The 23,551-nt window shown below is 35.1% G+C and overlaps 3 protein-coding genes across 3 annotated transcripts; 1 reads left to right on the forward strand and 2 right to left on the reverse strand.

Moving 5' to 3' along the window:
- Positions 1–132: 132 nt before the first annotated feature.
- LOC140834996 (regulator of nonsense transcripts UPF2) lies at positions 133–11,226 on the reverse strand. Its single transcript, XM_073200260.1, has 17 exons — positions 11,046–11,226; positions 10,263–10,350; positions 8,640–8,842; positions 7,013–7,357; positions 6,215–6,319; positions 5,997–6,124; positions 5,636–5,812; positions 5,475–5,556; positions 4,729–5,019; positions 4,429–4,626; positions 4,254–4,355; positions 3,654–3,905; positions 3,347–3,565; positions 3,028–3,198; positions 2,204–2,389; positions 1,296–1,766; positions 133–1,121 (listed from the first exon to the last, which is right to left on the reverse strand). Exons 1-17 carry the CDS (start codon positions 11,115–11,117, stop codon positions 630–632), a joined length of 3,582 nt encoding a protein of 1,193 aa, XP_073056361.1. The 5' UTR covers positions 11,118–11,226; the 3' UTR covers positions 133–629.
- Positions 11,227–14,192: 2,966 nt separating this feature from the next.
- Positions 14,193–20,082, reverse strand: LOC140834997 (V-type proton ATPase subunit C-like). Its single transcript, XM_073200261.1, has 11 exons — positions 19,895–20,082; positions 19,676–19,744; positions 19,431–19,558; positions 19,244–19,343; positions 18,651–18,718; positions 18,404–18,545; positions 18,013–18,129; positions 17,757–17,882; positions 15,578–15,661; positions 15,389–15,468; positions 14,193–14,633 (listed from the first exon to the last, which is right to left on the reverse strand). Exons 1-11 carry the CDS (start codon positions 20,012–20,014, stop codon positions 14,537–14,539), a joined length of 1,131 nt encoding a protein of 376 aa, XP_073056362.1. The 5' UTR covers positions 20,015–20,082; the 3' UTR covers positions 14,193–14,536.
- Positions 20,083–21,160: 1,078 nt separating this feature from the next.
- Positions 21,161–23,146, forward strand: LOC140834998 (uncharacterized). The gene has a single exon (XM_073200262.1). It carries the CDS (start codon positions 21,182–21,184, stop codon positions 22,865–22,867), a length of 1,686 nt encoding a protein of 561 aa, XP_073056363.1. The 5' UTR covers positions 21,161–21,181; the 3' UTR covers positions 22,868–23,146.
- The last annotated feature ends 405 nt before the right edge of the window (positions 23,147–23,551 follow it).

Raw genomic sequence — 23,551 nt, forward strand, 5'->3', positions numbered from 1 at the left:
TACGTAATGTGCACGTTGCACATGCTAGAGAAAAGATGTTTTTGCACCAAACAAGCTTAACATCATAAAAACTAATGGGATTTTCTAAACATTTCTACATTGTTGGTTGTACTTGATGTGGCATAAAATTCCTTCGAAGAAAAGACATTTATAACGTGAAATTGGTCAGAGAACGCAAGGAACTTATTTCAGCAGCTAGAGGTCGATTACACAAACACTAAGCGAGAGGCAGATAATATTATTGATATGTACCTGGAGTCCGTGTAGCCTCCGAACAAGGGATTAATACATTATATTAGAATCGTATACGGACAAACTATACCGATTCATACAAACCCAGGCCAAAGCTAATATCTAACTGCAAACATCAGAAGGGCAAGTACCTGTAAATTACTCTTGCACAAACCATATTAACACATCCAGAAGCAACCTTTTCAAGCTTTGATTTTGAATCTTCCCACCAGCTAACGAGCCAGCAAAAGATTGTTGTTATCTCCCCACTGGTTGGGAAGCTAACAAAAGATGGTGATCCATGGGTGCCAGATTTTAATCCATACACAGGCAAAGGGTAACTGGAGCAAAAACATCAGCTCCTTCTGCGATGTTTGAACGTGATGAAATTACAGTAATTACCTTCTTCTGCCATAGTAAATGCCAGCACCTGAATGATACAAATGTCGATGCCTTGGCCCAGAAGTCCTATTTTGTCCATCCAACATATTGCCTCGGTTCACAACTCTGCCTCCACTTTGAGTCCAACTTTGTGGTTGTGTCCCTCCATGGAGTTCCTCTTCTTCTCTATCATTGTATTCTAAAACGAGCCGTTTAATGTCTTGTTTTTCTTCAAGCTCAGCTGCCTCTTTCTGTTTGGTACCCTGAACCAAGGAGCAATCATGGGGAATATACATTTGTTTTGTCTGTTGCTTGTTCCCACGCTTCACGAGAACTTTCACCCGCACCTCCTTAGTTTCTCCAGTTCCTTCATCAGTCGTCTCGCCACTTTCTCCTTCGATTCCTCTCCCGTGGTGTTCCCTAGTGGAACCCTCAAACACATTCATTGGCAACATCATGTTTATCGCTGGGCGAGAACGCATTTCCAACTTTCTCGAATCCAAGCTTTCCTGCTCACATCCAATACGTAACTTTTAGAGATGGGATGCGCCTATTGTTCATTTATGCATATACACTAGTGAACAAGTGGGTAGAACTTTTAAAGCTTCATCTCGTTTGCATTGTTACTAACACTACTGGGAATGCATAATTGAGAGTTAAAAAACACTAGTTTGAAACAGTACCTGCATTAAAGCCCGCAGTTCTTGATCAAAATCAGCCACCTCCTGAGGGTCTACCACTGCCACCTTCTGCCTGACATGTACCTCATCATCTTCATCTGAAGCAGGATCGCCTACTTCCTCGTAATCATCCTCACTTTCACAACCGTCATCTTGATTTTCTCCATCGGATTCTTCATCATCATGATCAACATGCTCGACAGTGTCGCTCCCAGAATCGCTATCCGTCTCCCCAACAATTTCTTGGTACAAATCATCATTTTCCTCGGTGCCATTAACAAGATTTTGACCATTCGTGGATAAAGAACTAGAACTCGTCCTGCTATGAGGTTTTTGTGAGTCTGAATACTTCTCATTCCGAGCCTTCTCTGATGAAACTCTATGTTCATGCTCTTCAAGTTCAATTAGAGCGTTATTAACCTCCTCCAACGATGAGTGTCGAGTCATCTTTGGGCGCAAATCAGCAAACATATCCTGAAAAATTCTCAATTTATAAAGTGAGATGATAAATAAGGAATGAAAGAAAGGTAAAGAGGACTAACATTTCTAACTTGTGTGCTTCAGTAACATCAGAAAAATTCTCTAAAAAGAAAGATTAAACTAGAACCAGTTTCACATTAAATATTATCGTATGCACATCGGGAATAATCCATACAACAGTGGCCCCAATAGTAAATCACATAAATATGTAACCCAGGGGCCAATAGAGGGAGGGAGGAAGTATTAGACGTGCTCTCGGGTCTATGATTAAAAAAAGGTATTCCCAGACCTTTTGCATTTCCATAGTTTGTGTTTCTATCATACAAGTCCCGCATGGCAATCTGAGAAATGCAACTATTCTGGTTGACATGATATCTCACATTGTCAAAATGAAGATATAGCCAGAAAAGTAATAATGTCAGGATACAGACCTGCAGGTCAAACTCAATATCCAGGGGAATGGAACCTTTGCTCAATATGTATCGTTGAAAATGAATCAAGAACCGATCAAGCTTTCTTTTCGATGAACCTCTATCAAAATAATGCCCACATGTCTGGAGAAGCGTGATAATTATTCTTATACGAAAGCAGTCCTCTGGAGGATCAAGTATATCTTGCTGGTATCATAACAATAAAGCCTCTCATCAGATAAAGTTAAAATCCAATCTAATACATCTGTAGAGGGACAATGTTAGTTAACCATGAAAAACTGAATTATTGAAATGCAATAAAACATAAATCATGTTCAATATTAGATTTTGAACATACTCACAAGCAATATTAGCTATAGGGAAGAACATCGGATTATAAATATTTCCACATTCAAAGGAGAGATATGGCAGCAAAAGAACTTCATGCCCACAGATTTCACTCTCCAACACTCTGAAATGTTCCACTTACATAATAGTCGAGTAAATATAAGTGTACATGTGAAGAAAAAAGTTGTGACATGTTAATCTAGATTTTTGCTGAATCAAATCCAAGACACTATCAATTGCATTTTTATTAAACCTTCCTAGTTTTATGCTGTAAGAAATCTAACCAACTGTGTAATGATTAGTGAGTTGGGTCAGAGACCAAATAACAAACAAATGCTTATAGCAAAATAGGCCTTTGATCAGAAAATGGACAGAAATTTTGTAATGTCTGTGACAGGAATCAAAGAAGAACTAAACCTGTAACAAAAGGAAATATAGATGCACCAAGCGTAAAAAAGACATGGGAGACTGACAATTCCAAAACTCCGCAACCATACCTCCATAGTTCCATGCCCAAAATCAAGAGTAAGATAGAGCGTATCAAAAATAACAGATGAATCTACAAGTTCATAGTTGTACAGTTCGCCCAAGAACCGCATAAATGCAACACGTTTTTGCTGCATTCCATAGTCATTCAACTCCAACCCTAGCCTGATTTCCTCCAAAACCTGAATGCAAAATAGAAACAGCATAGTTTATTATAATTCCTACCAACTGAAATCTCTGCAACAAAGTTATCATTCCACATTAAATACAAGAGATGCCATTGCATTCATACAAACTTTCCAAAACAAAAGGCGGCACCAAAGAACAAACCTCGTCAACGACAGAAACAGCAAAATCTTCATGATATCGACTCAGACCAGCAGTAAGTGATGCAATCAAATGAATCTGGCTATATTTTCCCTTGTGAACCTTCAAAAAACACTTCAAAAGATATTCTTCACATTCACTCCAAGGCAGCTTACGTAACTGTCTTAGAACGTTCTCAATTGAAAACTTGTCAAGATCTGAGAAAAGAAGCTTCCTGATATACTGCAAAATACATCACATACGAGGTAAAAAACCCACTGTCCGGTCATATAATGTGGAAAATCCTAAGATATTTATAGATTAAATATACCTGATGCAAAGGAGGACGGACTTTTGAGATTCGTGCAGATCTTTCAGGTGGTTTGCACAAATAATAAGCATTTTCCACCAAAGTACTCTGACGGGGATCCAAGTTTTTGACATTTTTCAAGCGCATTAGTATCTCTAACATGTTTGACATCCGCATTGTGGTCTCTGGTGACCGATAGAGAAAGCGACCACATGTCTCAAGCAGATTGCAAGCAACATCGACGTTGTGGTGAGTGAAATCGTCCAAACAAGCCTGAGGTCAGCAGAAACAGTCAGCTAGTACAGAAGAGAACAGTTTTCAGCCTCAGTTTTATTTGAAAACAAAGATAACTAGCCAAGCATGAAGAGGAATTTCATTGAGTTTAATAAATTCCAGTACAAGAACAGAGATATATTAACAATAAACAAACAAAAGACAAGAGTCACACCAATACATAGGTACAAGGGATTTGGGAACGATTGACGAATAAACCAATTTAGTGTATGACTGTATGTGGTGGCGTGAATTCCTTTCAGTTTGGTGTGAGTTACAGACTGCGAGAATCTTAAGAAAGTCCCAAAAATTTCGACACCATATTCATAATGCTTGTCTCACCATTACCTTTAGACAACTAAAAACCATTCCAGCTGGGGCAATTTTGAACTTGCAAAGTTCTCCAATAAATCTAATGTTCCTGATCTTTGTTTCGATATTCATTTGATCCTGCATTGCGATCAAAGGTATAAGAATAATGTTCAAAACCAATGCATCAGGTTGATATATTGATTATATGGACCTTCTTATTTGTCAAAGAGTTAAATTCTTCCTCCAACAATTGTAAAAGGATGGAAGAGACATCCTTCATGCAAGTAGAAAGTGTAGCAACCATGCGCGAATAGTACGGCAAGAGCTCCAAAGACGTCCTTGGGACATTAAACAAAGCCCTCACGAGCTTTTTCCTACTGGATTTTGAATTTAAATAGCAAAACTCAACCTGAAACGATAGTGAGAGGCCAACGAGATATCATTTTGACATAAATGTGCCTTAAAGTAAGAAAATCCTCCATGAGGCGTGAGAGAGTGAGATGAAGATTACAGTCAACTGATCAATCAGATCACGGCTCACACAACTTGGGAGCCTATGTAGCAAAGCTTCCAGATTTGTTCCATCAAGACCTTTAACTTTGTCCTTTTCGTTTTCTCCTCGTCTTTCAGAATCCTTCTCTTTTCCTTTCTCTTTTTCGGGTTCTTTGCCCTTCTCTGTGTCCTTATCTTGTTTATCCTTTTCCTTGCCCTCTTTATCATCTGCTAAAGCTTCAGATTCAGAAGAAACCTCTGGATTTTCCAGTGTAGATATCTGATCCTTTTCTGATTCAGAAGCCAAATCCTACAAAAAATTGATCTATGTTACCAGATGGAATTACAAGTACCATAAGATCACAAAGAAATGAAAACACAAATAGCTGCATTCATATTTAACTCAAGAAGCATCTTATAATCATAGCTACAACCCATGTTGACAGATAATGTTCCAGTGACCACAACATGTAATGAATTTATCCTTTGACAGCCAAGACATACATAAAATTGTATCTTTCAAGCAGTTTGTATTGTGCAAATAACTAATCTTCAACTAGAACGCAAATCTTCACAAAATACTACAAATAACTTTTTTTGATCCTTGAGATCAGAACTGCACCTATATTTTCTAATTTCAAGCAGTCTGTATTGTTCAAAGAGCTATTACACAATTGGAACGCAAACCTTCACAAACAATATAGAAAATTATTTTCAACCAAGAATATGTTTGTTGGAGTTGCAAAAGCAAGGTAACTTTCTTACTGTTGGTAGTTCTTGAGCCTTTGGGGATTGCTCATTCAACTTTGGTTCTGACTCTCCAAGCAAGACAGCAGGAACAAATGCTCTGGAGGAAAAAAACCACCCGTAATATTAGCCCTCATAAATTCATTAGAAGAGTATTTATTCAACTTAGAAACAACCACCTAAGATCTGGTAGGCATTCGTAGAACGCTTTAGTATCTTCATCATCCCAAAGGGCTTCAAGAGCAGAGGAATCTTTACTGGAAACAGGCGATAGAACTTCCTCCCCAGATGTGACTCTGGTTGTATGACCATCCTCTGGCATCACGGGAGGTTGCATATCAAGCGCTTCAGCTAAACTACATAAAAATATATAATAAACATTTAATCCAGTGGATCCATGGGTGAGGTGGTTGAAAACTACAGAAACAACTGAAAACATGGCTTAAAAAAATAAAGTACGAAATCAAATGCACAAAAATGAGAATCATTGCAGATGCTGCATAAATACCTCGATGAACAAGTCTAGGACAAGTAACTTACGATGATATGCCACGACTTAGATGGTCATATGATTTACGGAGTCTTTCATAAGATGAAGCATGTTCCTCGTTCAGTTCACCTTTAGCATTCAAAATCTTCGCATTCTCATGCTCCATTTGGCGAAGTAACTGCCATTCAGGAATTGAAAGGATGATCCATTACATTTCACGACCAAATTTAATTCTAAGTTCACCACCAAAAGGCGTAAAACTCCTTACAGCATGTTCGGACAGGAGAAGTTCCACAGAAGCATCATAGTAAGTGTGAAAAATCTTCCTAAAGAATTTCTTCTGATCAGCCGTAACATTAAGTTCCTTGAAAAACTGTGGAAAATATTGTCTCCGTCACTAAAAAATTAAGTAAATCAAATATAAAGTTTCAAACTTATATGCATCAAATTCCAAAATAAGCACACAGACTCATCCAATTACTTCCCCAGTATGCATTGAGCACTATTTACCTTTTTGAAACAATAGTCAATCATCCTGGTCAACTATCATATTTGAGATTTGAAACTTTATGTAAAACCAATATCTTGTGACATGACACACACATAAACATTTTGAATCCCGACTCAGAGCGAGTAGATTTAGATGCGTGATACTAAGAACATCCACTAATGAGAACTTTAATCTCTTAAGCTCGCAACCCAAAGAAATTAGAAGTTTGAAGATAAATCACAACATTCACTGTAATTCTCAGGAAAAAGGGGTTAAAAAAATCAACCCAGACCTCCGTAACACCATCTATCAAAAGAGGTAAGAATTCTGGACAACTTCTATAATTGAATTACAATCACATTAAAATAGTTGCTAAGTGTATGTAATAGAAAGGTTACAGAACAGAACAGAACATTTCAGTCACACAATTAATTGGGTAGTGGATTATGAACACTCAACCAGGTGGAGCCACATGCATCAATTGAAAGGACAATTAACCAGAGACATCAGCACAGCAGAATACATTTCAAATAATGATTCAATTTATGAATCTGAAACATCTTATGAGTGGTGTACCTCTTCCAGAATATCAAATCCAGTTAGTGGAAGCCCAAGCAGAAATCTTCCCTGCCGTGCAAAACTACCGAGAAGAGACAAATTTGTCTGGGTTGCATCACGATCCTTCAAATGCTCAGTGCTAGTGAGATCCTTAATGATATTTATGAAGACGCTACAATCTTCTATAACTCCAACAAAGTAAAGTTCCAATAGAAGTTTTAGAGTACTCCGCTTCTTCATAGACCTTGAATTTTTGTCTGTATCTAAATCCTCGACAGACTTTCCCGGCGCAAAAACTTTAGTGAGACCTTGAACTAAAGAAGGTGCAAAATCTGTGTACCTTTGATGAAGTAAAGAACAGATCTGGAGCCATAAAAATATTGTCAAGAAAACTTCTGCAATGTATTGATATTGTACAAACCCATGTTTAAAAACATATTAAAGTGTGCCAATGCTAGTAATTGACGTAATATTTTACCACAGTGCAGATAGGCTAGTGATTACAATGTTGTTTGGATCAATCTGATGAATTTCATATATTTCTAAGCACAAAGTATTTCAGATACAATTTTCGATCCCAATGCAACCTGCTATTACAAACATGCTATGAATACAAATTAAAATCTTATCTATGTAGCTAAATTGAGTTCTTTTGTGTAGCATTCAGCAGAGTAAAACTCACAGGCCAAAGGGGACAGGATATCATCTAGAATAAAGCTTCTTTCATCTCGTACAAATAACTATTCTAATATGCCTAAAATCATTTACTATAAACGTCATGTTATAATAGAATGTGTTTATTTATTTAATTTTTTTTAGTTGGTAGAAAATTTTAAACTGATATATAACACATTAGAAAATAATATAATATCATAAAAATTTTAAAAATGAATAATATTAAATTTAAAGCAACCATTATATACAGAGGTGAAATGAGTCAAATATATTTTTGGGAAATAAAATAAAAATAAGAGGATAATATCTGGTTTCATTTTCGGAGTTGGAAAATGGTACAAGGAAAGCAAACCAACCAAACCACAAGCTTCCTGAGTAAATCCATACAAGAACTAAAAGGTTCCATGAGCCCAAGCCTTTCCCCTTATGCGAGAACAGAGATGAACATTCAAAAGCAGTGAATGATATTTTCCCAAATTAAAAGGATAAGACACCTGTTATCTAGGTTATCATTCTCCCTTATTGAAATAGTTGATCATCTCCATCAATGACTTTACAAGATCAAACAGAGACTAGTGGTCAAATAAATATCCCACGCTAAAGAAAACAGTCATTTGATTAGAATAATGATATCTAATTCACATCAGCCAGAGATGATTGACTAGTGAATAATTAAATAAGTTTCCCATTCTATAAGATTGTACAAGAAGCTTTTTTTCTCGCAAAACCAAGAATTGGACAATTCTCATCGTACACCTAACATGAAGACCTTGTAATGGATCAATCATAAAATCATTTTGAACGGTGAAAGAGAAACTAGAACCATCAACTAAGATAAAATAACTATGCACTAGTGAGGTATTTGACACCCATACTGTCCATATGGATACAAGATTTCTGTAATTGTTCGATTTAAAAGAAGAAAATACAAACACTGAAGTAAAATAAATGTACCAAAATCACCAGCTACCTGTACAGCAGGCTGTATGTCTGCAGCTTTAAGCTTTGCATCACAAATAGCAGTTACTGCTTCGCTGACAAATTTGCTCAAATTAACACCACGTAACTCATCTATTAAACCTTCTCGCTGCTCTTCATTGATCTGCTTTAATTTCTTAATAACAGCTGTGTTGCGTTTGATACTAGAATCCAATGTCCTGAGAAAACCTGAGTCTGTACGAGAAAATATAGCCAAATTAATGCTTCTATCAAGAGACATCACATCTTAAAATAATCAACAGATATCAGCATTACAATGTTCTACAAGTATTGACCAAGTTCTATGATATATTTGAGCATGAAGATGTATCCTAGTGGAAACCCACTTATAGTAAGGATAAAAGTAAATAAAGCTTTCGTTGAACCATGATCAAAGAAGTACAAATCGTCAAGACAAAATGATACAATAGAACCAATTCTTAACAACACTTAACGCGTATAAACATTTATTTCTGTGATAAAAGAGAAATTTCATAACTTTCTTCAATCTCAATGTTTCATTATGTAGAGAAGTCAATAAAACCGTACTCTTCTTGCTTTCAGTGATTAGATGCTGAAATCTAGTCACCCTGAGTATAAAATTTACGTGAAAGCAAGAATACTTAAATAACAAACAATCTATTCTTTTCAAATGAAAAAATCTTAGAAAAACCGAATCATAACTATAAGCTAAGAAGAAATGAAAAGGCCAATTCACCCTCGAGAAAATTATTCCCAATCTACACTTGCCGAATCGAAATCAACACGTGAACAATAATCAAATATCTCAGAAAGAGTAAGCAATTAATTTTAGACACTGACAAGATTATAGTAAATTGATAAAACAAATTGCTGCAGTTGACCAATTGATTACCTGTTCATTTGAGAAAGATAATAAATTTTCATTATAATAACTTGTTTTTACAATTTCACGTTACCACACTATTAATCACGACAGTCATCTCCATCAGCTCATCAGAGTTATACAAGAATTCAGTCCTGTATCACATGCATTGCATAAGCAAAACAGGAATGATCTTGAATCACCCTTAATATCATATGCTTATAAAGACTAAATTATTTCCAACAGTATGCTTAAGGAAGAGGGAGAGAGAAAGGGAGAGTCAACAGATACAACTTGCCGAACACCACTTACACAGTCAAAATCATGTCATATTCCAATTTGTTTAACCATGCGCACGGCTATCTATTCCATTTCAACACTTTTAAGCAAGCCGAGGATGCTAACATTGGCTCCAGCATCAGTGCAGTTTATGGTCTAGATATCTGATCCTAAGAGCTTTGATTCCATCACAAGGGAACATATACTCCAAAGGCAGAGTTCAAAACATGAGTTTGATAGCATTAATGTTTTCCGTTAGTTTGTGGAAAATTTTCTGATCATTTTTATATAATTAATAGTGTGTACGCCACAAAAGGTTTCAACGAGGCAGCCTTAGAAAAATATACTCTATTTAGCAAATAGAACGACTTAGCATATGAAATGCCTAAAGGCCATCGAAGAAGATATCATAACTCATAAGTAAACTCTACAACTCTTGAAGCTATAAAATTCAACGAAGTAAACTAGTCTGTCCGAAAGGAAAATACTAACCAGGTCTTTCAGGTTTCAAATTACTCTGTCGCAGAGCCATTTTTGCTTCAATTGACTTCTTTAATTCCTCAAGACGAGCATTCGCTTCCTAAATCATGTTTTATGTATAGAACAATTATTTTCATAGCCTATAAGCCACCCAAAATTTGAAACTTCCAAATGTTCATTCATTAAACACAATAAAAATATCACTTTTGTTGCACTTGAATCAATAAGAATAGTTGTTTCAAATGGTTCGAATATATAAATTCAGAATCAATGCCAATAATAGGTTCATTGGCATCCAATAAAAGAAGGGCAGCTCGAAACATCCACACTGTGTAACTCAAGTTCATACAGAAAAAGAGAATGATCATTCAAATTATATTATTATAGGAAAAAAAAGAGGAACCAGACATACTCATTGTGTTTTTCCTCTCTCCAAATGTTCCCAACAAATATAAATATATAGAAAAACAAATCAAAATCAGAAAATATGTAAATGTAAAAGCCAACATTTCAGACTCCCCTCAGTTATATTCAAGAAAATAACACGTTGTGATGTAACGTATAGCGCAAGGATCAACGAAAAAATTGCGTCAACTGGGTATATTCGGAAATGTAAGATGAACGGCTAGTAAATCGTTCATTGGACTCCAACTTAAAGCGAGGGCAACACTCGAAAACTAGGTCACATTCATCTACTTTAAGTATACTCGAAATCCCCAGGGGTAAAAGCAAAAGCTCATTCCGAAGTGCGTTTTCATAGGGAAACCAAAAGACAAAAAAGAAGAAGAATTTGACCTCATCATCGTGTCTTCCATCGTCATCATGTTTCTCGTGATGTTCGCCGCCAATTTCTTCAGCGTGCTCCATTTTTCCGACAAAATGAAACCGAATCGAAGCCTAGGGCAACGCAAATACACCGGAGGACGATCGAATGGAAGGACAAGAGAGAGCGGAGGTTTAGAAAAGTTATGGAAAGACTGGGGCACATTTATAATTATATAAACTATTAAAAAATCAAATTAATTTTACAAATTGCAATTCACCTCCCTTCCATTGTGAGAGTGTACAAAATATTTTAAAAAGGAGAAATGTTTATTATATTTTCAAAAAATCTCATAAAAATTAATTAAATAATGAAAAAAGTTTAAATTATAATTAACCTACTACTTGTTTATGTAATAATAATAGTAAAAATATTAAAAATTGAAATAGTCAAAATTACAAAAAATTTGTTCCACGTACCTAATTATAACGAGGGTGTTTGATCAAACCTGAAGTTATTTCAATTATTATTGTGCAACTCAAATTATGTTTAATTACAGTTAGATCCCCAATAACAACATAACCTAAAATAATTTTTTAATTTAAATAAATTGCTACGACAAATGCATAACAGCTTATTGTTATCAATAATTAGCAATTTATTATAGACAAAAACTTGTGTGAGATAGTCTCATAAGTCGTATTTTGTGATATGGATCTTTTATTTGGGTCATCAATGCAAAAGTATTACTTTTTATTGTAAATATCGGTAGAGTTGACTCGTCTCACCAATAAAGATTCGTGAGACCGTCTCATAAGAGACATACTCTTTATTATATGCTGCTTTTTTAATTATTATTGTATTTAAACGATAATTATAATTATCATGAAAAATTAGCCACAATCAACAAAATCTACTAGTTTAATAGAGCCATTTGTTTTTATTTTGTTTTGTTTTGTTTTGGTAAATAAAATTATATTTTATCTTATATTTCTTTTTCAAAATACTTTCGTTACAAATTATACTTGCAAGAATAAAATAATAATTGATTAACGAAGCAAATGTTCGATTACATAACAAATAAATCCAACTTATTTTTCTATTCTATGAAGTATTTATCATCCTATGAATGTGAAAATTATTTATAAGACATTTTTATAAAGATTTTTTTTACAAATATTTTTAAAAATTTTGAATATGCGTTTGGATAATTATTATATACAATTATTTTTACAATTTAAAAATAATATGATTTGATTTCAACACATCTCAATTGTTATTTAAAAATTATAATTGGATAGATTTTTTAAAAAAAATATTAGAAACACATTATTTAAGTTTTTCATTAAAAAAATACTAAAAATATTTTTAAATATTTATCCAAAGAGAACTTAAGTCTTTAGATCATCAATACATAGTATCTCAATTTCTATTAAAACTAGTATTTCACTCGTGCGATTCACGAAATATTATTTTATATAATTAATTATTGAAATTAATAAGTATTAGTGTTTGAATAATTATTTTGAACTATTGATATAATATAATGAATATGTTTAAATAGTAAATATTATTATAAAAAATATATTAAAAACTATTATGTCATTTGAGATAAAGTGAAGTGCTTTCTTTATTTTGATTGAGTGAAACTGTTATTAAAAAAATTAATTAAAATGATATATATTATAAAAATTATATATTATTTTGTCATTTAAAATTTTTAAAGATAAAAAAAATAGTTTGAAAAAGTTCAAAAAATCTATTATTTATTAGATGAATAAATTTTAATTAGTTTTGAAAATATGTTAAAAAATATTTATATTAAAATTCTAATATTAAAAACAATAACATACTCGAAATTATGTAATCGTCTATCCATCCCTCTTCCCTCCATGTCAAATTAAATTGAGCTACTTCGTTTCATATGAATTCACTTCCATAACCAAAAACGCTTCTAATCATGCCTGCATCAGTAATATTGCCCCCACTCGATGCAGGTAGCACATGGGAAACCTAGATGTGTTGCCGTTGTTTCGAGGAGTTCTTAAACGATCTTGCTCATTTATAACTAGATCGATCATTCCATCGATCGAATCGAAGTTAATTTATTTGATCAGTTTACTAGCTACTATGTAATTGAGTTGATGTTATAAAAGTAATTCACATATAAGTAATAATACATTCCAAACAAAATTTTGACTATTTCTCAAGAAAGCCAAGGGATTTTTGCTGGAAACTGTGTGGATTCCTGAATGTATTCTCTGCAGCTGCTTCCTTACCACGGTCTGCATGTAGGGATTTAGTTGTTTTGTGTGCAATGAAACTTGGAAGTGGTCCGGTGACGCTGAGAGTAATTTGTATGTCCGGTGACGCTGATTGCGCTCCTTGGGAATTGGGACCAATAATTGCACAGATAATTGTAATTGAATAGATTTTTACAATTTAAATATTGAATTTGATATAAATAAATCAAGTAATTAATGCGTACTCAGAACCTTAAAAACTCAAGATAGATCTATTATTCTGATTTCAATCAATCTAGATTCACAGCACAAAGAGACCGACACATCTCCATTTTTTTTGACGATTTTGCTTTGCTACTCAGGATTGGCGAAGCTAGTAGTTACATGATGAAGGAATTCACGAGAGTACTGGTGGCCAGAGAATCGTATTCACCATCATTCCACATATGTCTACAGTGTAAAGAGTGTATATCACCTCTGATATAAAGTCAGTTTTCAATTTTTTATTTCACATCCTCGTAAAGTGAAAAGTGACAAGATAAAGAATTTCGAGCTCGTGAAAAGCTCAATTTGAATCTCTAAATTTTGTTTCTTAAACTGCTAAAATCACAAGTTCGATTATAATACAAATATGAAACGATAAAAAATGTATAATATAAATATAATAATATATCATAACATGTATGGGTAATAGCATGATTTGCAGTTCTAATATTTTATAAATTTTGAATTAAACGTTGAATAAAATAAAAAATACATAATCAATTGATACACTCCACATTCGCACCAAAACCGTGCCCAAGACTAATGAACGTATCATCTACCTTAATTTTCTCCATGTATCTATTGTGATGTGATATACTTTTATCTTTGGAGTTTCAATTTCAACTCATACCCAGGAAACTTTTGGCTTCACAGCTTAATCCAACCAACAAGTACAGCTAGTGACATAATCAAGTAATAAAGAACAGAACACGCGATTATATGCTATGATTTCTTATCAATAGTACATTCAAGGTCACAATGTCCAGCACAATTCAAAAACAAAAATGGAAAGTAATCCTCCACAATTAATATTCTTATATCATACAGAGAAATAGAAGTCAGAGAGGCAACGTATGAGGAAAGAATAGTGAGAATACAATCAGCGGATCTTAGATGGGGAAACAGAGGCGGATAATTTATTCATGACACAGATGCAGAAACTGTATTCCTTTATTTCGAAGGCCAAAAATTATGCATAAGATATTTGCACAAGAGAAACACGGTAAGGCCTCAGCTTAAATAAGATTAATGGTAAAACAGACGTAAGGATGTGCATCGGCATCGCTGGAAAAACCAGCAATCCCTCCGTCATCATCAGTTTTCCAGAATGTGCTGCAATTACACATGAAAGACAAATTATAACAGATAAAAGCTCTGTAGCTAACAACTGGAAGAGGTCAGAGACCATAAGTGCATATAGGATGGGACACAACATAATTTGTTCAACAAGAAAAATGCCACAAATTAAAGAGTATATTCTATAATCAAATTTGATATGATTAAGATAATGGTGTTTATTTTGCGTGATTTTCATTTTTATTTACATACAGGAAGCATTTCCTACCATTTTTATCCCAAAATATTTTATCAATATAAAGGGTCAATCATTAATTATGATTATCATTCAAAGAAGAGCTTAATACGTTTTTGGCCCACTTGGTATTGTGTCGTGGATATAGATCTCTATAACCGAAACACACGTGTATTCTGTGTCATTGTGTAATGTCTCTTCACTGTATGTCTACTAGTTGAAAATCAAAAAGGATTATGCTGGTGTCAACAAGAAAAAACGGGATAAACTATGCCAATGTCATAACAAGTGCAGAACCTTGAATCTGTCCCTTCAAAGACTACTTCAAAAATACATCATGCGCTGATAATTACATTTAGTACTTCCCAATACTGAATTTAACTGAAGGTCAGATACCAAATAGTGGCAGGTTGACATTATGTGCATGAACATGCTCTAAGTTTAATGCATTATCCAAATCCATGTGTCACAAGCTTTTAAACTTAGTTCTTTCAAATAAAAAAAACTGGCAAAAAGCTTGTGAAAACTAGAAAAAGCTTTCAGGCCATTGATGTACCTATTTGAACTGTTGCACAGTGCCTCTAGAATGGACCGAACTTTCTTCTCACTTTTCAATGACGGTGACAACACAACAGACTGACATAGAAGGCCAAAACGAAACTCTTAACAACTATGTGATGAATATCCAAGAAGGAAAGAGGTACATCCAATCACATTAAGGTAATAGGTATACGAAGTTCATTACCAGAAATGATGGAGGCAGACCATATCGCAGAATACTTTCACTAAATACTCGTACAGCACAAAAGTGCATCCATGAGCTAAAAACCTGCACGAGAAATAAAAGCTTAACATTTTTGAACAAATCCAAATGTCCAAATACCAATAAGGTTATATTTTTGTTTCATTGATGTAAGGTTATATTTCAACATTCTAGGGTCACACTACTTATCGTATCCTGTGCATATTAGAGGAGTATGTATTAGGGTTGCAGAGACTTGAAGCAAGCATAAGTAGCATGCTGTGTGAAGAAAAGAAGTAAAAATTGAATATCAGTAGAACTGAATGGCATCTCTCCATTAGAGATGAATCGCATGTAAATAAAGAAAATAGCAAAACAATTTATCAAATGAACATAAAATCAATTGAGCCCTCAACAAAATAAAAATAAGAACCACAGAAACTTTAGGTGAAAGAAAGATGTCCTTAATCAATGTCTTTCATTAATCCATAAAGACAGGAAAAACTCTGATCTATTGCATTGGGCTAAACTTACTGAAAACACTAAACAAGAAAATTAGATTTCAAGTAGTTATGCTGGCCTATATAATGTTGGTACGAAGCTTGTTCACATCTAATCTGATTGCTGCCGTTCCCGCAGTAAATGATGAGCTGCTTACGACACAATATTTTGATTTTTCAGTCGTTGCTGCAATATTGGCAACAATGATAACATTTTGAAATTTGAGATTGGCTGTCTTGACAATTGCAAAACTCAACCCAAAAATTCATTCAGTATATAATAGGAATATGCAAGAGTAGAATCATAATTCTGAAAAGTTATAATCCAATGTCTCACTGTTCCTCCAAACCTATGCTCAATCACTGCTTCGCCCACACTCCTGAGCATGCATGAAAACACACTATACCGCAAGCAGAAATATCGTCGCGCATAAAGGCAATCTCAGTTTTAAGTCTAATACATTATTATAAGGAAGAAGTCAAAATCAAACCAAAGCTGACTTTGTGCTCACTCATAGTAACGATGTGGGAAAAAACAATGTATCGCATAATGTAAAGACGTGGATAAGGTGATAACACAACAAGGTGGAAAAAAAAATTAATTTATGATACAAGGCAAGGCTAGAATACGGAGATAAATATTTTATTCGCACTGAGTGGTTTAACAACACTATTAATTAAACACACTAAAATTCAAGAAGACGACCATTATACCCATCAATATATTTAACTATATCAACCCAATCACATTTTAAGTTTAAAAACACAGTTCAAAAAATCAAATTGCGTGCTTGAGTGTCCATATTAAAGAAGCTAACAAGTCCACCACATAAATAGTTTAATATTATGAGTCTAAATTTTCAAATCACTATCCAAAATACACACAATATTTTATAACTCATTCAAAGAAGTGTTCTTACCTAGGAATCAAATATAAAGCCTGTGGAGAGTTGGCTGAAAATATGAAGAGAAAAGGTACATGAAACGAGAAAAGAAAAGTAAGTTTTTTTTAACTTTTCAATTTGAATCCTAAAATTTCTGAAATAACAAAACAAATCTGTTCCAAATTATGTTGGATACACCCATTACAGCTGATTAACATGTTGCCCCGTTTTTCCTTCTTATTTTAATTTCTTAGACATCATGCCAAAGGTTTTGTATGAAGGACATTTAGAACTATGACCTTCTCGCTAGAATCCTGTAAACATATGACCTATACAAAAGGTCTTATAGTTAACCAGAGTATTTTTCAAAACTTCTCTTTGCAAACACCTATCTGAGAGGCCACGTGTTTGAATATAATGGACACATGACCAAGTGATTTTTGAAAGTGCTTGATCATTAGCAGAGAATTAGTCAACTTATGCTTTCATTAGTCGCAACATCAATAAAACAGAAAATTTGTTTGCTTTAGTTCCCAAAAGACTGCATTTGACTATTTTATAAATCAATGCACACTTCCAAGTGAAAATTATTTCTTTCTCCGTATGTTTTGAGTAAATTGACATCCATTAAAGTACGATGTCAGGTAATATGGTTTGGTGACCTCAACTGCAACATATATCAGCTTTAATGAAAGAATGACTACCAAAAGTTTGCGCTCAGCTCAATAGCCAACACCGCAGAGAAAAATGAGTGATAACCAACTTTCAGCAACTGTAGGGTAAAGCAGGAGAATATACCTCTCCATAACTGGTATAGCACCACTGTAAAAGAGAACTTTTCAAAGTTTCCTGATCTTGCATCAGCTTTTCAAGCTCCTGCTTCCGAGTTTCTTGAGTCTCTGAATTGCATTCAAAATCCCGAATCTGAATCGCACAAGAGTGAAACATATTATTAGAAAATCCTCAAGAATCAAGAACTAGTTAATACGTATAAAACATGGAGCTGCACTCCGAAGCGAAAAACTAAAATATGTGGTAGGACACTGAAACGTACTTGGAAATTTCTTTCGCGTGCCTTAGCTCTAAAATTGTCAGCATCACGACTGAATAATGTTACAGTATATAGCACGTATTCACTGTCCTCGTGTAGCTTCTTGGATGATCTGGGGACCTAAAGCAATTGAATGACTAAATCCATCAAAAAACAGAATCTAATAATGCACACAGTAAACTACGGAAAACATGTAACAGAACAACACTACAAACTAATGGTTAAGAAAGAATAGGAGTAAATTTATAGTTTTTGAGTATGGGCATGCAAGTTCTCTTGGCATGTCTCAATCTCAATATGTGATGCAAATCACGGCTGATACACACAATGGGGATCCCAGAAAGCAGAATTGAGAGTAGGGCGGTAATGCAAAACAAGTATGTAGGGTACTCACAACATATGTCGTCAGTGTCTCATAGCTTGATAACCAATCCTTCTGAGAATACTTAGAAACAATTGCAAGGAGAGTTGTCAGGTGTTCTGTAGCAATAATATCCTGCGGCTTCACCAAATTGGAAAGGTCACGAACAGCTAAGCTGCAATAATTATTATATGGATCAGTTCAACTGCATGCATTTATTTACCGTCTCCAAAAGTTAACACAATAAAAAGCCAAGATTAAGTCCAGATCAAACGTTCACCTTCCAGCCTGTTTTCTGTTGATGGCATTAAGTTGGCTCCGCACATTGTTGTACTCAGAAACACGAACCTGAAACATAAAACCCACAATAGTTATAACACCAATGGAAGGGCTAGAACGCAAAAAATGAGAGTTTTTCAGTCAGAACTATTTATTAACCTAAAGGTTTGAACAAAAGAAACAAATAAGAAAACTGATGTTATTTAAAAGATATAGCAGTTCTAATCATCATTTTTAAACAGTAACTACAGTAGAACTGTTCAGAATCATTTACATGCCATGAATGAGGAAGACCTCTTTGGCCAGGAAAACATTAGATATGGATGGTTCAATGGTAAATTAACGGTCTGAGGAAGCCACAAATAGCCTTAGCCTTAAGCAACTGCCATCTCCGTACAGGTAAACACAAGACAGTCTAGTAAACATGATAGACAGCTTGAAGACTTCGGCTGAAATGGACTAGCACTTCAAAAGGCAGGATTTTTTGTTTTCAACCAGTAAAGCCAAAGCATCTTGATTCTTGACTTGGCCTATCTATGAAAGCAAGAAAATAATTTTTTTTGTCAATAAACAGTCCCGGAAAGAAAATAATACCTTTAGATCGTCCTCAATTTTGGCAATTTGCACTTGAATTCCATCCACGATGTCCCTAAGCGGTGACACCGTCGGGTACTTTGCCTCATCCCAGACGAATCTACAAAAAGTCCAAAATTTCACCCACGACCTTTAATCACATGTTTAAAAATTCAGTAAAAATAAAAATCCAGATATGACACATTGCCTGGTGAGATAAGAGTCAACAGGAACGCCATCCACGGTAAGTGAGCTACTGACAACTGCAGATACCCTCTCCAACTCCTCGATCTGACGCCGAATTTTATGCGATACCCCTTCAATAAAGTTGTTAGACTGCAACCAAAATTGAACAGGAAATCAAAACCTAATTCAAAAATTAAAAATAATATTCATATTGAACAAAAATAAACTCTCACCAAAATTATATCATAACTTGTTTCTAAAACTCACCTTCAGCAAGTCGTCGCTGAGTGCCAGGAGCGAATCAAGGGTCCCAATTCTCAGATTCGGAATGCTGAACTGTCCCGCCAGCCGCACCGGGAAAGAAAATAAAGAAAAAAGCTTCACTATGAGAATCAATTATCACATAGCATAAACGCGCTCGCTAAAAGCTAATCCGCCAACTAACACACAACATATACGTGATTTAGCATATGAAATCGAAATTACCCTGTACAGAGCGGTGTCAAAGGCTTGTTTAGAGATGGATTCTTGGAGGCGACTCCACAGAGAAGAAGCTGATGAGCTCTGCCCAACAGGGAGAGAAACCGCCCAGTATCGAGTTGCCATTAACGCAAATGCCCGATTGATCGATGGACAGATATAATGGAAAATGGAAACTATGATTATAAAAAAAATTAAAAAAAAAACGAAGCTTCGGATTTTTAGATGCGTAGCAGAAGTTGGTTTGTTTGTTTGTTTGTTTTTTTTTTTTCCTTTTTGTGTTTTTTTTATTCACTTTTTCCGGAATTCACTTTTCAATTTTATTCGATAAAATGATAATATCAAAAATTTGTGTGAGACAGTTTTATCAGTCGTATTTTGTAAGACGGATATCTTATTTGGGTCATCCATGAAGAATTGTTACTTTTATGCTAAGAGTATTATTTTTTATTGTGAATATCGGTAGGATTAACTCGTCTCACAGATAAATATACATAATGTCGTCTTACAAGAGACATAATCAATGATAATATAATAAGATAAAAATTCCAGAATATAATAAAATATAAGAATTTGGGCAGTGATATTTTCTCAAAATACAACTTGATGATCTACACAAAAATCAATAGTTTTATAACCTATAAATGATTAAATTCTCTCTGATTTTGGAAATAAGAAATGCATACAAGATGAATATAAATGCGTATTCAAAAAGTCCGGGATTGAATTTTTTGATTGACCTTTGAGCCTCTTTTTAATATAATAAATCTGTAACGACATGTTATTTCATCATTGTGGTGTCTCTTGGTTCAAAAATATGATGAATAACATCAAAAGACACTCTCTAAAATCGATTGATTCATGAAAACTCATACCTTACTATCAGGTGTCACTCATCAGGTGCCTCATCATCTATCGGAATCGAATCTTATATTTTAACGAGTATGACAAAAAATTATGAAAAATTAAACATGAACGTAAACTAACCAATAAAATTCATAAATATACACCGCGCAGAGAGTAACCTTGTAAAGTGACGGGGGATTGAAAGCTCGACACCGACGTCACATTATAACCTTATATTATATATTCCAGAAGTTATAAGTATATATTTATACCCTGGCAAGGTCACTTTGACCGGTGGATAAAATTATATTGGAGCCCACAAATGATTAATAATTTGCCGTCACCTTTTATATTATATATATATATATATATATATATATATATATATATATATATATATATAATAATATTATTTTGGTTTCGTCTCCTCCCCCACCCGCCACAGCCATGAAAGAATCATTACAGGAAGAGCCCATACACATGGACACTGTGGCTCTCCTACGTTCTCTACTCGATTCCATCTCCCACGTTCAGATCTTCAAGGGCAAATGGTCTCTGATTAAAGTCAAACTTGCCACTCTTGAAACCCGTCTATCAGAGATATCTGTTTCCTCCGCCGCCGAGAACCCGCTTTCGTTTGACCTCCTCCAATCCCTGTCCGCCACCTGCTCCGCCGCGGCTTTTCTCTGTGCGCTTTGCCACGGACCCACACTGCATGGGGGGAAGCTGAAGACCCAGAATGATATCGACTCCTTGTCGGCGAAACTCAATGCACATATCAATGACCTCGGAGTGCTTGTCAGGAGTGGTATTTTTTTTGCTTCCGAGCATAGGAAAAGTGTCTCAAGTTCAATGTCTGTTGTCGAGTCAAGTCGACGGGAGTCTGTTCGTGCCGAGGCAAGGAACTTGACGACCCGACTCCAGATCGGGTCAACCGAGTCAAAGAACTCGACACTTGATTTGCTTCTCGGGCTATTGCAGGAAGACGATAAAAATCTATTGATTGCGGTGGCGCAAGGCATAGTTCCTGTGCTGGTAAGGTTACTGGATTCCAGCAATTCTTCTGAAATAAAGGAAAGAGCTGTGACTGCTATCGCTAAAATCTCGACCGTGGACTCGAGCAAGCATGTTTTGTTGGCCGAGGGTTTGGCCCTGTTGAATAATTTGCTGCGGGTTCTCGAATCCGGAAGCATTTTCGCGAAAGAGAAGTCATGCATTGCCCTTATAGCTTTGAGTAATTTGAAGGAGAATGCGAGGGCTATTGGGTCCAGAGGAGGGATTTCGTCTCTGTTGGAAATTTGTCGAGAAGGGACGCCAATTTCGCAGGCTGTGGCAGCCGGGGTTTTGCGTAATTTAGCTGTTTTTACGGAAATTAAAGAGAACTTTGTCGAGGAAAATGCTGTCTTGACCTTGTTAGCGTTGTGTAACTCCGGTACTGCTTTAGCCCTGGAAAATTCAATTGGATGTTTGTGTAATTTGGTCTCCGGAGATGATGATCTGAAGCTGTTTGTTGCAAGGGAAGTTGGGATCGAGAACCTGAAAATTTTATTGGATTCTGCTCCCACAGCCCAGAATCTTGAAGTGGTTGTTGAGTTTGTAAGGACACTGTCATCATGTTCTAATATTGCCGAATTCCTTGCTGCAAATGGTTTTCTGAACCTCGTAGTTGGAGCGCTGAGTTTTGGCGAGATGGGGGTGAGAATTGCAGCTGCAAAAGCTGTGTACGCTTTGGCTTACTCTAGTAAAACAAAAAAGGAATTGGGAGAAATAGGATGCATTGTACCCCTGGTGAAAATGTTGGATGGTAAGGCGGTTGAGGAGAAAGAGGCTGCGGCAAAAGCACTATCGACATTGATGAATTATGCCGGAAATAGGAAGATTTTAAGGAAGGAGGAAAAAGGGATTGTCTCGGTGGTTATACTCTTGGATCCTTCAGTTCAAAATTTGGATAAAAAGTTTCTTCTTTCTACATTAGCATCGCTTGTGCATTCAAAGAAATGCCGGAAACAAATGGTGGCGGCCCGTGCTGGCGATTATTTGCAGAAACTTGTTGATTTGAATGTTGATGGTGCTAAGAGTCTGGTCGACAGTCTTGGCCGTGGCAAGCTATGGAGAGTCTTTGCAAAGCATTGAATTTAACGATGATCGGAGAAAGTAGCATATTGAAGGATCCATAGACCAATAAGACCATCAGTGGATCAATACTGTTAACTGTATGTACAATTGTTTGCTAATTGTTTATCTTTTTAATTTTGATTCTGTCAGTTTCTGTATTGTTCATAAAATTTGTTAGAATTTGCAGTAGAAAAATAAGTGTTTATAGACTAATTAGTGATGAAATATTGTTTGATGTTAAATTTCTTGGTTTGGTGAGCTAACTCGAGGGTACAGACTTGTGTTTTTCTACCAAAATGCAATTGTTTTTAGTGAATCGCATCAGTTTTAGCTCATGCTTTGCTGTATTCCTTACCTAACTGATACATGAAAAAGGACTTTCTATGCCAAAAAGTATCACCGATCGTGTTAGACTCGGTGGTCTCACAATATACGACCCATATGATATGATGATGTTGATTGACAATCTTGTTTGCGATATATCCGATGCATCATTTTTTGATATTTTTTGTTTGATCATTCATTCGGAAACAAATCTGGAACTCTATGTTCGAGTCCTCTTCTGCTCTGGAAATTTATTCATTTTATATGTCCCATTTGGTGCATTGGTTGACCGTGGAATTCTTTATTATATTCGTGCACTTAGTCTATTATGTTATAAATCTATTATATTCATATATTTCTGCTCTGGAACTTTAGAGG

Source organism: Primulina eburnea, chromosome 6 (genome assembly GCF_022965805.1).
Source record: "Primulina eburnea isolate SZY01 chromosome 6, ASM2296580v1, whole genome shotgun sequence".
NCBI lineage: Eukaryota > Viridiplantae > Streptophyta > Magnoliopsida > Lamiales > Gesneriaceae > Primulina > Primulina eburnea.